This window comes from Salvelinus namaycush, chromosome 9 (genome assembly GCF_016432855.1).
Source record: "Salvelinus namaycush isolate Seneca chromosome 9, SaNama_1.0, whole genome shotgun sequence".
Classification (NCBI taxonomy): domain Eukaryota; kingdom Metazoa; phylum Chordata; class Actinopteri; order Salmoniformes; family Salmonidae; genus Salvelinus; species Salvelinus namaycush.
This window is the reverse complement of record NC_052315.1, coordinates 20,990,280-21,004,445: the sequence shown is the minus strand read 5'-3', so window position 1 is coordinate 21,004,445 and position 14,166 is coordinate 20,990,280. Positions and strand designations below refer to the sequence as shown.

Below are 14,166 nucleotides of genomic sequence, written 5' to 3'. Positions count from 1 at the left end.
ATATTTTCTATGTTTCTGCCTAGTTTCCCTTTTCAGACAGGGTACATTGTCTTACAGTACGTCTCCCAGCACTCCATGTCTGACCTCTGAACAACTACAAAGTCTTGTTTACTGAACACAGTTAGCAGACACACCCAGGTTAAGGTGAGGGGAACTCAGAGCAGGCGCCATATAAACAGTTGACCTAACAACATAAAACATAAAACAGAGGAATCAAGGCTGAGTGTAGAGTATGAACAGACCATAGAGTTTAAAGTGTTCCACTCCACCTCCAGTCAAGCCCATCCAAACACCAACACAACAACACTTCAGGGAGGAAAGAGATGGGAAGAGGGGAGAAACACAACAATGAGCAGGCTCTCCCAGCTGGAGGTTTTAAACAGTGAGCGGGGACTGTGCTATTGCTCTCTCCCAGCTGGAGGTTTTAAACAGTGAGCGGGGACTGTGCTATTGCTCTCTCCCAGCTGGAGGTTTTAAACAGTGAGCGGGGACTGTGCTATTGCTCTCTCCCAGCTGGAGGTTTTAAACAGTGAGCGGGGACTGTGCTATTGCTCTCTCCCAGCTGGAGATTTTAAACAGTGAGCAGGGACTGTGCTATTGCTCTCTCCCTGCTGGAGGTTTTAAACAGTGAGCAGGGACTGTGCTATTGCTCTCTCCCAGCTGGAGGTTTTAAACAGTGAGCGGGGACTGTGCTATTGCTCTCTCCCAGCTGGAGGTTTTAAACAGTGAGCGGGGACTGTGCTATTGCTCTCTCCCAGCTGGAGGTTTTAAACAGTGAGCAGGGACTGTGCTATTGCTCTCTTCCAGCTGGAGGTTTTAAACAGTGAGCAGGGACTGTGCTATTGCTCTCTCCCTGCTGGAGGTTTTAAACAGTGAGCGGGGACTGTGCTATTGCTCTCTCCCAGCTGGAGGTTTTAAACAGTGAGTGGGGACTGTGCTATTGCTCTCTCCCAGCTGGAGGTTTTAAACAGTGAGCGGGGACTGTGCTATTGCTCTCTCCCAGCTGGAGGTTTTAAACAGTGAGCGGGGACTGTGCTATTGCTCTCTCCCAGCTGGAGGTTTTAAACAGTGAGCGGGGACTGTGCTATTGCTCTCTCCCAGCTGGAGGTTTTAAACAGTGAGCGGGGACTGTGCTATTGCTCTCTCCCTGCTGGAGGTTTTAAACAGTGAGCGGGGACTGTGCTATTGCTCTCTCCCTGCTGGAGGTTTTAAACAGTGAGCGGGGACTGTGCTATTGCTCTCTCCCTGCTGGAGGTTTTAAACAGTGTGTGGGGACTGTGCTGTGCAACAGGGTGTGTCCATTTTTTTTGTGGCCAGCTTGTGGGAGTTGTTTTAATTGTGTGTCAAACACAGATCCTGACAGACTGAATCTCTCAAAATTAGTCTGAGAGAACAGAGAGAGGAGCAGTGGTGTAAAGTACTTAGGTAAAAATACTTTAAAGTACTACTTTGGGGTACCTGTACTTTACTTAACTATTTATACTTTTACTTCACTACATTCCTAAAGAAAATAATGTACTTTTTACCCCATATATTTTCTCTGACACCCAAAAGTACTTGTTACATTTTGACAGGAAAATGGTCTAATTCACACACTTATCAAGAGAACATCCCTGGTCATCCCTACTGCCTCTGATCTGGCGGACTCACTAAACAAAAATACTTTGTAAATTATGTCTGTGTGTTGGAGTGTGCACCTGGCTAACCGCCAAAAAATACATTTTTAAAATTGTGCCGTCTGGTTTGCTTAATATAAGGAATTTGAAATCGTTTATACTTTTACTTTTGATACTTAAGTACATTTTAGCAAATCCATTTACTTTTGATACTTAAGTATATATAAACCAAATACTTTACAACTTTTACTCAAGTAGTATTTTACCTGGTGACTTTCACTTTTACTTGAGTCATTTTCTATTAAGGTACTCAAGTATACTTTACTCAAGTATGACAACTGAGTACTTTTTCCACCACTGGAGAGGAGGCAGCTCTCCATTAGACACTACACTCTATTAGTTAATATTTCAGAAAAAACTCATTGACTCTCCACAAAGCCCTATTTTACTATTAGATAAGATAAGGATCAAAATCACTGATCAAGAAAAAATATGTTCTGAATAATTATGTCAATTGTCAAAATGAAGGGCTTGTTTCAAATGTAGGTCTTTGCTCGTCAAACGCTATGTGGGCCACAATTCTGTGTATCTGTGTGACTAAAACTGACTTTTGAGAAATGAGCAATGGAAGCCCAAATAGGGCTTACAGCACATCCTCTGCCAGTGGAAGAAAGAAAGAAATAAAAAAAGAGAGAGAGATAGCCGGGATGTAAGAGTAGAGCTGACATCTTCCCAGCTGCGTCAGGGGCCAGGGGCAGGGTGATGCAACCCATTGAAACGTTGAGGGGACTGACTGGGCCGAGGGGCACATCCCTCCCCTGTCTCTGGTTCCCTCTAACCACCCAACTCCTATTCACTGGGACAGACCCAACCAGTCCACCACGCTTCAGACAGACTGACAACAAACAAAGTAGCTCTGAGAAAAAGTATTGGGAGTGGTCTACTCTGCTCTTCTAATGCATGCTGCTGGCCATACAGAGATGATGGAAGGAATGAATATACTGCAGCGACATAGTTCCTATATACGTCCACTTCTGATGGCCCCAAAATAAACAACATCCTCTTTAGCTCTCTGCAGATAGACCCTGGACATGTAGAATTTCCCGTGTCCTGCTCAATATGGAGCAGTTTCAGTAAAGTGACTAGACTGAATGAATAAACAGGAGGAGAACCAGTCACCATTTTGTCACATTACTTGGAGCTAACGTAGGATGTTCCACCACCAGACAATACACAATGATGGAAAACACGGCTTGAGCCCCTGAAAACATACTGTAAAGTACTGAATCTACTGACTTACGAAAACAGCATAGTTTCAAAGGTAGAAATACACACAAAACAGGTCCAAAGCAGCACCAAGTGTAGGCCTATGTAATCACCATGTAAAGGAATAAGGGGTATTGAGGTGTGGCAAATGGCGCCAAAACTAGAGCAGTGGTCCCTTACCATGGAACAGAGTGACAAACTAACTCTGTGGAGTCTGGTTTCTCATAAACACTCTGATAAGATCATTACAGATTTGTTGTCTTACTGGTGCAGAGGAAGGCTTCTTTAGTGATAATGGGTTTGTTGCATTGGTGGCAGGTTGCGGATGGGGCTGGGTTCACAGAGCTGAAGAGATGGCCGTTCAGGTTTTTTTTCTCCTTCTCCTTGGAGTCTTTATCCTTCCCCTGAGCCTTCTCTTTCTCCTGCAGAGAGTTAGAGACACAAAGGAAATACCATAAATTCTCTAAGTCAAAGCACTATGGCACTGTGTATGCTTTCCGTAGATACTGTAAGCAATCAAGGTCTCACAAATAGATCTCACACTTCGATAGTACTTAGCCAAAGCCGAGAGATATGAGTCATTTGCGCAAAGATGTACTAAAGTTTGACAGCTGTCAAAAACCCCTTCACAATATTTCCATATTTTCTATCCAGAAGTCTCATTTACAAAAAGAAACATAATTATGACCAAAGGTTACAGTATATCAATATAACAACAGACACAATACACTGGACGATAACACACTCTCAGGTTGACTGTACAGGTAGTCACTCATTCATAATCAGTACAGGAAATGAAACTTCCAATATCCTATGATTCCGACTCAACCTAAATGTGTTGCTGAAGCAATTCCTCCTGAAAAAGGGAAGAATGTGTATTTAGAGAAGAGTATCAGAGCCTGTTCCTTTCTGAGCAGTGAGCCGTGAGACAGGCAACAGGCGTTAGTCAACACAAAGAACCAATATCCCCTACCTCATCCTGTATTGTATCAGCCCCCAGCTTCAGGGAGTGACCGTGTGCCAGGAAATGTCTACACAACATCACAGTGGCAGTCTGTCTGTCTGTCTGATACATTATTACAGTGACAGTCTGTCTGAACGCTGGTCTGTACGCTGGTCTGGAACAACAGGCAGTACAGAATCTACAGATGGAACTCTGGCGTTCCCATGTTGCCAGCCTTCAGCCCAACAGAAGGAAGTGAGCTACCATGGATGTACCGTGAGTGTCTGTGCTGACTGTTTTGCCGTCTCCGTGACACACCAGCCCCACTGCAACTTCCGGCCTATAATCTAGCTCACAGTCTCAGCAAACTATTGTAAAGTATGTATAGGGCATTCAGAAAGTATTCAGACCCCTTCCCTTTTGTTACGTTACAGCATTATTCTAAAATGGAATAAATGTATGTTTTTCCTCATCAATCTACACACAATACTCCATAATGACAAAGTGAAAACAGGTTGAGAATTGTTTGATAATTTTATTTAAAATTTAAAAAACAGAAATACTTATTTACATAAGTATTCACACCCTTTGCTATTAGACTCGAAATTGAGCTCAGGTGCATCCTGTTTCCATTGATCATCCTTGAGATGTTTCTACAACTTGATTGGAGTCCACCTGTGGTAAATTCAATTGGTTGTACATGATTTGAAAAGGCACACCTGTCTATATAAGGTCCCACAGTTGACAGTACATGTCAGAGCAAAAATCAAGCCATGAGGTCGAGGGAATTGTCCGTAGAGCTCCGAGACAGGATTGTTTCGAGGCACAGATCTGGGGAAGGGTACCAAAACATTTCTGCAGCATTGAAGGTCCTCAAGAACATAGTGGCCTCTATCATTCTTCAATGGAAGAAGTTTGGAACCATCAAGACTCTTCATAGAGCTCCCGCCAAGCCAAACTGAGCAATCGGGGGAGAAGGGCCTTGGTCAGGGATGTGACCAAGAACCTGATGGTCCCTCTGACAGAGCTTTAGAGTACATCTGTGGAGATGGGAGAACATTCCAGAAGGACAACCAATATTCTCTGGTCTGATGAAGCCAAGATTGAACTCTTTGGCTTAGAGGAAACCTGGCACCATCCCTACAGTGAAGCATGGTGGTGGCAGCATCATGCTGTGGCGATGTTTTTCAGCGGCAGGGACTGGGAGATTAGTCGGGATCGAGCAAAGATGAACGGAGCAAAGTACAGAGTGAAAACCTGCCCCAGAGCTCTAAGGACCTCATTCTGGGGTCAAGGTTCACCTTCCAACAGGACAATGACCTAAGCACACAGCCAAGACAACGCAGGATTGGCTTTGGGACAAGTCTCTGGATGTCCTTGAGTGGCCCAGCCAGAGCCCGGACTTGAACCTGATCAAACATCTCTGGAGAGACCTGACAGAGCTTGAGAGGATCTGCATAGAACAATGGGAGAAACTCCCCAAACACAGGTGTGTCAAGCTTGTAGCGTCATACCCAAGAAGACTCGAGGCTGTAATCGCTGCCAAAGGTGGTTCAACAAAGTACTGAGTAAAGGGTCTGAATACTTATGTATATGTGATATTTCAGTTTATTTCTTATAAATGAGCAAAAATGGCTAAAACCTGTTTTTGCTTTGTCATTATGGGGTATTGTGTGTAGATTGATTAGGGAAAAAACGATTTAATACATTTAAGAATAAGGCTTTAACAAAATGTGGAAAAGGGTCTGAATACTTTCCGAATGGACTGTACAAGGTACATACTTTCAAAACCCATATTGGAAGCTATACAAACACTGGACATTTCTCTCGGTCTGTATGCATGTGTTATGGATTGAGTAGCATTTTTGATGATAAACATGTTCTTCTATGTAATAACTAGGCCTGCTAAAAAATACATAGAAAGATATTGTTTTGGATACAACACAGGGAAATCAAATCACATGAGAACTGTGTTGATGCATGGTCTGGGCATTACTGTTATTTCCCTTAATGTTATCAGGAAGTCTAATGTTATTAGGTCTGAAAGAATTGTGGTTTGTTTTGGTAGCAGCAGTGATGCCATACAGACGTCTGTTTGAGACAAACCACAGCATGCCTCTGTTTCCTGTTTGGCTTCCCTACTGCGTGCAGACCAGGCACCTCGCTCTGCTTCTCACAACTCACAGCCAGATACACTTACCCAGCAGATATATACTGTATACTCCCTCACAGTCATTTACAATCTGATTATGACACCTAGAACACAGATAAGCGCCAGGGGAAATTATCTTATTCCGGAAACGACAGTTTTGAGATTGCAATATGTGTATTAGCCTGCACACAGCTATTAGCCTGGACATAAATTATAACCTGAAAACTTGTATCCAAAGAACTATAATGAGAAACCTTTAGACACGTAATAATCCATTGGATTCAACACCAATACAGACAACGGCGCTTGGGTCAGACTGAAAAGGTAGTGTACTACTGGAGCTTCTTAAATTCAATTAACTTCAATGCACCTTTATTTTCCCCTGAGGGGCAACTCTGAGCCAGGCCCTACGCCGGTTGTTTCATTGTTAGTCTACACCTGTTGTTGTTTACAAAGCATGTGACCAATAAAATGTGATTTGCTTCGCTAGTGCAGGAGGAGGAAGAGAGGCTGAATGGACACTCACCTTGTTCTTCTTAGTACTCATCTTGCTCTTGAGGTAACTGAAGGTGCGGCTGACCTTGGTCCCCTGTCTCCCCTCAGAGTCGCTCCGCAGTGGCCCCGGGTCCTCCTCAGAGATGCTGGATGAAAAAGAGTAGGAGAACCATAGAGATAAACTCAGTATACTGTCATTCAGACTGCCAGATACTACCCTGCTGGAGAAATAGCCTTTAAGAACAGGCCCATATAAAACAGGACAAGGTTTCTGTCTTACCTGTGCTCTAGTGATGCCGATCCCATTCCTACAGCAGAAATAGAGAGAGGAGGTGATGAGCTGGATCAATGGAACAGCAGATTGTGTCATTTATTTATTTATATTTGTATTATTTTTATTGGTACACCAGATAGGTGCAGTGAAATGTGGTGTTTTACAGGGTTAGCCATAGTAGTACGGTGCCCCTGGAACAAATTAGGGTTAAGTGCCTTGCACAAGGGCACATCTACAGATTTTTCACCGTGTCGGCTCAGGTATTTGAATCACCGACATTTCGGTATATTGGCCCACACTCTACGTGGTAGGCTACCTGCCACCTTAAATGGGACAGGGAGTTGTAAATGTAGTTAGAGAAATATAAATAAGATCAAAATATAGTTGTACATTTGTACATTTATATACAATACGAGCAATGAAAGCATGTTGAAACAACAGAGATTACAGAGTGGAATCCCCCCCCCCAGGATATGTACTTTTATCAGTATTTTGGTTCAGTACAAGCATACATTACATAACCATTACAATAGATTTCCAAGCAGAGGTGATATCACATAACATGTAGTAGTACCAACATCCAACAGAACCAGGTTAAATGTGGAATTGCACACTGGGTCATTTGGTTATGGACTTGGCCAATTAACAACAAGACCAACAAATACATACACAAGGAATGTGACAATTATGCAGCATACATGTACAGTAGTAGTCAAGGGTGGCCAATAATAAAGAGATTTACTGAGGGCCAGACACAGCACTGAAACTCAGCCTCAGAACTACAACAAAGCTCAATAAGACACACATATCACGACAAACACAGAGACATTTTCAACAACAAAAAATTGCCAGGCAAAATCTCTCACAGCTCTTAAGCTGTAGATATGACACGCTAGAGCAGCGAAAGCCCTTTGAAACGTCATCCTCCAGCAACGGCCCGGACAGGGATTTTCTTCCTATCGTTCTCTCCAAAATAATATACAAGGCTCAAAGGAGCGTGACAGCAGCAGTGAAATGTTCCTATCCTTTCTAGCAGCTGTGAAGCCCAACAGGAACACTTTGAAATGTGTTTATGTAGATTCCAAAGAATGGAGGCTAGGGGGAATAAGTAGAACTGATGGAGGAAAGAGAGGGGAGAAATGTGTGTAAAACTCACAGGAGAGACATAATAGGAATGTCAGCCATGTCAAATACAATAGAAAAAGTGCTACTTTGAAAAGGGGCTACTATGCTAACAGAAAGCTGATTATTTGATCTCAGTTAGATACCAATAGTGGGAAATAGATTCTGGGTTTATATGCGTCTCCAGCAGATGTAACATATGGCTGACTGGACTGCAAAGGGCTTTTCACTCTGCTACAGCGTCCCTACTCTTTTAAAAAATCTGGACAATGAGTCTGCTGTTCTTGCATGGGTTTCAGCAATGTAGATATAGTTCAGAAATACAAGGCTCTTAAAAGGACAAAAGAGTTAACTGTTCATGAACGTTTATGAAATATGTGAACATCTTGGCAGGTTTGACATCCTTTCATACTTTTTTCAGTCATTTTCATGGCAGCCAAGGTTTTCGAAACTGATCAAATAGTTGAATTTGCTTGAAACGTCACATAAACAGAACAGCAAACAGTGCATTTTTGATCACCTGTTGAGATTTGTATTAGTAACTAGAGGCAATTTAAGCCTCTGTAAGTAAACACAAATTTGAAACAATGACTTGTACTGATTGATATTTTATCAAACCAAATTATTTGCCTGACAATGTTAACCTTGTTAAGGTTAGGGGACCAAACAGAGATAAATTGGTTTAAAAGAGTTGATTTAGAGAGAGGTAACGTCCTTCAGTGACACGGGTTGACCTAGAGGCACACTACACAGGAAGCAGCCAGGGGCTAAGGGGCCACTCAGGGCATTCTGGGAAATGTAGAACTTACTCACTACCTCCTCCTCATCACTGGAGGAAGAGCCAATAGAAAATAATGTTCTAGATTTTGGGAAGGTCGGAGAGATGCTGAAGGAGAAGGAGATGCGCCTCTTTGGTCGAGTCCGTCCACTGGCTATCCAGTTGAAGGGTACAAAAAATATCAAATCACACGTTAAATTAGCACAAGAACCTGGGCCGTCCCTCATTCCCTTCCAAGTGATCAAATGAGTGAACCCTACACAAAGGGACAGGGAAACCAGAGAAGGGAGAAATAACAACCCCAGTGATAGTGATGAGAAGATCTAACAGTAGCCCCTGTTAGCCCCAGAGGAGATTGGGATTGAGAGAGTTAACAAACCACCTGATTCCTGTCTGGGAAACACAGCAGAGGGACAGAGAGAAAATGTACCTGTAGGACGAGGTTGGAAACAGCAGGTGACAGGAGACTTGATTGTTGGATAGATAGAGGCATGGGCCTGAATCCACAAACCATTTCAGAGTAGGAGTGCTGATCTAGGATTCGTCCATATAATCTTATTCATAATGACCTAAAAGGCTAAACTGATCCTAGATCGACACTCTTACTCTGAGACGCTTTGTGGGTACACGCCCTGGCCTTGTGTACCACCATGTCACCACAGAGAGAGAGAGAAAGAAAGAGAGAGAGAGAGAGAGAGAAAGAAAGAGAGAAGGATATAGAGGGTAACCCAGAGAGAGAGTGTTAAAGTGACCCTCACCATCCAGGTCTCTGTGACTGATGGCCAGCATGGACACCGACTTGGTGAGTGCTTGGTGAGGAATGGAGGGACAGCTGTGTCTCACAGGCAGAACTCTTCCTGATTTCTGAAATAAAGGAGAGAGAGAGAGAGAGAGATCAGTGAGCTGTCTGGGTGAAAATAAAACATGAACTACTGTGCATAGAGAGAACCAGTCTACATGGGATGGTACGAAGATTCATTGATTCAGTGCAAGTGCAAGTCATTGTGCAAGCAAAACACAGGACCTCTATGGTAAAGATACGTCTGGACAGTATAGTGTGTGAGGGTTACCTGGCTGTCGAGGCTGATGTAGTCTCCCAGGTCTGACTCCTGCTCCTCTGTTAGGGACAGAAGTGAGCCCCTCTCCTCACTGTCCAGACGCGCAACAGTTCCCACACCAGAGGAGATCTTCCCAGCATCCTCCTCTCCAGCCAGACCCTCCAAACTGTAACTGCAGACAAAACAATACCATGTTAGTGAAAGAACACTCCACTGGTGTTTCTGGTGATAGATGTGGTAATTTGTTTAGGGACAGTAGATACAAACACCCTGTGAGATCTTTAAACCCTTGGCAGGAAGTGAACTCACACCCAGCAGATCTTCATGCTCCAGAAAGGATGACACAATCAGTTATTTCAAAACTGAAACCACACAAGTGGAGTGCACAAGTACATACACATATTCACAGTTAAAGGAAAAATCCAATCCAAAACAATATTTTTTAATTGTTTTAATTAGTCCACTGTTGATACAGTCCCAAAATGTTTTGCATGTCAGCAGTTACGTTTGGAAGATATTTGATTTTCAAGAAGCAAAGTGTCACTTGCCACATCATGATGATGATGATGCGTTTTGCACATCTTGAAAGTCTAATATGTTGAAAACTTGACTGTCGACATGCAAAACATTTGGGACTGTTTTAAAAGTGGACTAATAAAAAAATACCGAAATATATTTTTGAGTGGATTTGTCCTTTAACTAGATCCCTGCAGTAGAGCAGTGAGGAGATGATGAGATAGAGAAAAGAGGAAAAGCATGTATAGCCAAAGGAAATACATATGAACACCAGCACAAACAGGAAGGAACACATACATGTAAACCTAAACACAAATGTAAGGGGAAAATAACTGAAGTAAAATAAACATAAAAATACAATTCCCCAAGCTACAAATCAGTTAAACAACCTAGTTAACTTGATTCAAAAGTGTAGTATGTTAAATAATAGGCGACAAATAAACTCCTTTGAGACCATACTTATGTAATTTATGAATGCATAAGAAATCAGCATTCAGTATTAGAGTACAACAGACCTATTATCTCAGTCTAGCTGTGTGTCAATTGATCCTCTCACTGAAGCTGTAAGTCTGGCTTAGCGAGATGAACTGAACTAAAACCATAACTCACCTGTCTGGCTCACTGATGATGATGACTATATTAGTCATTCTAATCTTTGCAATAGTTAACCAGCAGTGTAGCAGTATAATACTATTGTTCTAAAGATGCTTGATGCTTCCTCTCTAAATTCTAGCTTCCTTGTCTCAGAGAGAGAGAGAGAGACAGAGGGAGAGTGGAAGAAGATAAGTGACTGTGCATCGCTGAGGTCGACCACAACTGACCAACAAGGTGAATAAGACAAAGAGAGAGCAACAGCAGCAGTGACAAAGCATACACCAAGCCAGAGACACACCAAGCCAGACACAGACATGCACAGAGCAGAGAACATGCAGAGGCCTCTTCCTCTCTTTTTATTTATTTCATATTGTTTGTGTATTTGTCCTCTAAAGCTATTAGTTGACACGGTGATGGCATACCTTCTGCTATCAATCTGTTCCGGGTGGGGAGGGGGGACGTTGGAGGGACACCAGCTCATACTGACAGGGAGAAGCCAGGGAGGGACAGGGATGGAAAGGGACAGGAGAGGAGAGGAGAGGAGAGGAGAGGAGAGGAGAGGAGAGGAGAGGAGAGGAGAGGAGAGGAGAGGAGAGGAGAGGAGAGGAGGAGACAGACAGACAGGAGCAGAAGGGAAAGGGTGACGTTATTTCAGGGTGAGATGTGATGGTCAAAGGTAAAAGTGGTGGGTTAATGGGGAAGGTTTTTTTTCCCATTGAGGTGGCTTGATACATATCATATTGGAGAGAAATAAAGTTTCACTGTCTTCATTCTTTACATGTTTTAGAAATGATTTTTCCATAGCATAAGGCACATAAAATACAATTTGATTTGATTAGGGATTGCTCAATATAGGTAGCAATGCGTTTTACATTTTCTACCCATAATTAAAACACAGCTTGGCAGTGACACACAAGGGAGAGTCAGAATGGAATCAGTGAGGAATAACTGTGGTACCTTCTCCTATGAAATGTTGGCTTTCGAGGCTTCCCTTCCCCTTGACCTTGCAATAAACTGAGAAGAGATGGGGAGATGAGCAGAGGACAGAAAAGATGGGATGAACAGAGAGATGAGAGCACTGACAGTACAGTACATGATCACATGGGTGATAATGAATAAGAAGGAAAATGGTGCCAATAAAAATCACAGTGTTTAACCTTTGACCTGGACCAGGCCTTTCCCACAAAGTCCACTGACACAGAGGTGCCTCAAGGCGTATCTAACTGTACTGTATAAGGCCCCCTGAGGGACAAGCATGGATTAAATACACACAGAGACAAATATCTACATACACATGCGCTCACACACACAAACAGTGGCCCACTGACACACAAACACAAAGTGTCTGAACTTGAGGCCGTATGAGGACCAGTCCTCGGAAAGCAAGTCTCTGTCAGTCTCATCCCTGCAGACTGCACTTCCGAGGGTACTACTGTCTCAAGTGACTCCTCAATAGATATCATCATACCGAGGACAAGTCAGGATACTGTAGGAGTTGGAGGCTTATGGTTCACACAGATTATGACTTTTCACCATTCATCCATAGCTATCCTTCCTGGGTATGTACTATAGGGTAGTGAGCGTGTTGAGTTAGAGGTCAGTGTGTGGGGTTAAGAGGACTCACCTGCGTTGGTTCATGTCTGTGTCTCCTGCGGGATTCTTCCCCGGGCCCCAGCTGTGCCGGCGGAACGGAGAGAGTGAGCGGATAGAGGAGCGCAGGATAGCGGAGCACACAGGCACCTCTGTCAGCTTGTCTTTCCTCTCGTCCTCCTCTCCCCCCCTCCCTGTCGTCTGCCAGGCGTCTCCGGCACTCCAACTGGCCCTAGTGCTCAACACCCCTGCCCCCGCCCCTGCCCAAGGAGGACCCACACTGCCCTGGGAGCAGGCGCTGAGAGGACCCACACTGCCCTGGGAGCAGGCGCTGAGGGGACCCACACTGCCCTGGGAGGAGACGCTGAGAGGACCCACACTGCCCTGGGAGCAGGCGCTGAGAGGACCCACACTGCCCTGGGAGCAGGCGCTGAGAGGACCCACACTGCCCTGGGAGGAGACGCTGAGAGGACCCACACTTCCCTGGGAGCAGGCGCTGAGGGGACCCACACTGCCCTGGGAGCAGGCGCTGAGGGGACCCACACTGCCCTGGGAGCAGGCGCTGAGGGGACCCACACTGCCTTGGGAGCAGGCGCTGAGAGGACCCACACTGCCCTGGGAGCAGGCGCTGAGAGGACCCACACTGCCCTGGGAGCAGGCGCTGAGAGGACCCACACTGCCCTGGGAGGAGACACTGAGAGGACCCACACTGCCCTGGGAGCAGGCGCTGAGGGGACCCACACTGGCCACGTCGTCTATGGAGGAGAAGGACACCGACACACCACTGTTGCTTTCACTTGGCCCAGTCACAGCCTCCTCTCCCTTTGGACAGAGAGAATACAGAAAGACCCTGTTACCCGCTGCAGTCAAAGTCAACTGAATGGCATTGTGGAAGGATTTGGAATTGCACATTTCAGCTAACACATTTGGGTAAGGGGGACTTCATTTTACACCAAAAACAAAGCTAAAAATATCAATTATACTAAAGGTGTGAAAGCTAAATAAATCTCTATCTATTGTCAAAGTAGTCAGTTTTGACTTAATGTCCTGTCTTGTATGCCAGTGAGGTTAGACTTGATGACCGGTCTGAGCTGCCTTTAGTCTGAGCTTACTGCAGCCTTCAGTGTGGCGAGGGGAAAGGGCAAGGCAGTGAGAGATAGACATGCTGCTGGGAGAGAGAGTTCTTTCCAGCCCTATAAAAGGTTACATAACAAGAGAAACACACACACACCCTTTAGGGAGGCCGGCAGGCAGGCAGGCTGCAGATGATTTCCATTGGGACTGTATCATTAGTTTTCACATTGTCCAGTAGTGCCAGCACTGGGCGTGCGAGCGGGTGGTGAGCTAACCGACGGCCACTGTGGCTCAGAGCATAATCATGCAGGCCCCTTTATGAGGACCAGGCCATAGAATATCAGCTTCCAGAACAAATGAGTCACCCTTCCTGAGCTCATGCAGCAGAGCAGCATTCAACCAGCTAACACTGTCTACACAAACACACACCTACAGGCAAGATTATTATAGTAAATGAAAACTGAAACTAAAACAAAAACTAAAATTGGAAAAACTATTTAGTAAAGCGAAATTAAAACATTTGAAAAAAGAAAACTATACTGAAACTACTCTCTTTGACCGTAAAACTAACTAAAATAAAAACCATCATAAATTAAGTTTATTTTTTTTCTTCTACACTCGGGACAAAAATCTAAAAGGGGTTTTCAAACTTTTTTTGTAATGGGGTTTTTGAGCTTCTGAATCTGGC

At 44.2% G+C, this 14,166-nt stretch overlaps 1 protein-coding gene across 1 annotated transcript in view; it reads right to left on the bottom strand.

Moving 5' to 3' along the window:
* Positions 1-14,166, bottom strand: part of LOC120053812 (A-kinase anchor protein 13-like) — a 64,662-nt gene that overhangs the window by 12,782 nt on the left and 37,714 nt on the right. Inside the window, exons 7-14 of the mRNA XM_039001072.1 lie at positions 12,439-13,226; positions 11,772-11,828; positions 11,237-11,296; positions 9,717-9,876; positions 9,405-9,510; positions 6,753-6,780; positions 6,504-6,618; positions 3,148-3,304 (exon numbers count right to left, since the gene is read on the bottom strand). Coding sequence (XP_038857000.1) covers positions 3,148-3,304; positions 6,504-6,618; positions 6,753-6,780; positions 9,405-9,510; positions 9,717-9,876; positions 11,237-11,296; positions 11,772-11,828; positions 12,439-13,226 — 1,471 coding nt within the window. The remainder of the gene's footprint in view (positions 1-3,147; positions 3,305-6,503; positions 6,619-6,752; positions 6,781-9,404; positions 9,511-9,716; positions 9,877-11,236; positions 11,297-11,771; positions 11,829-12,438; positions 13,227-14,166) is intronic.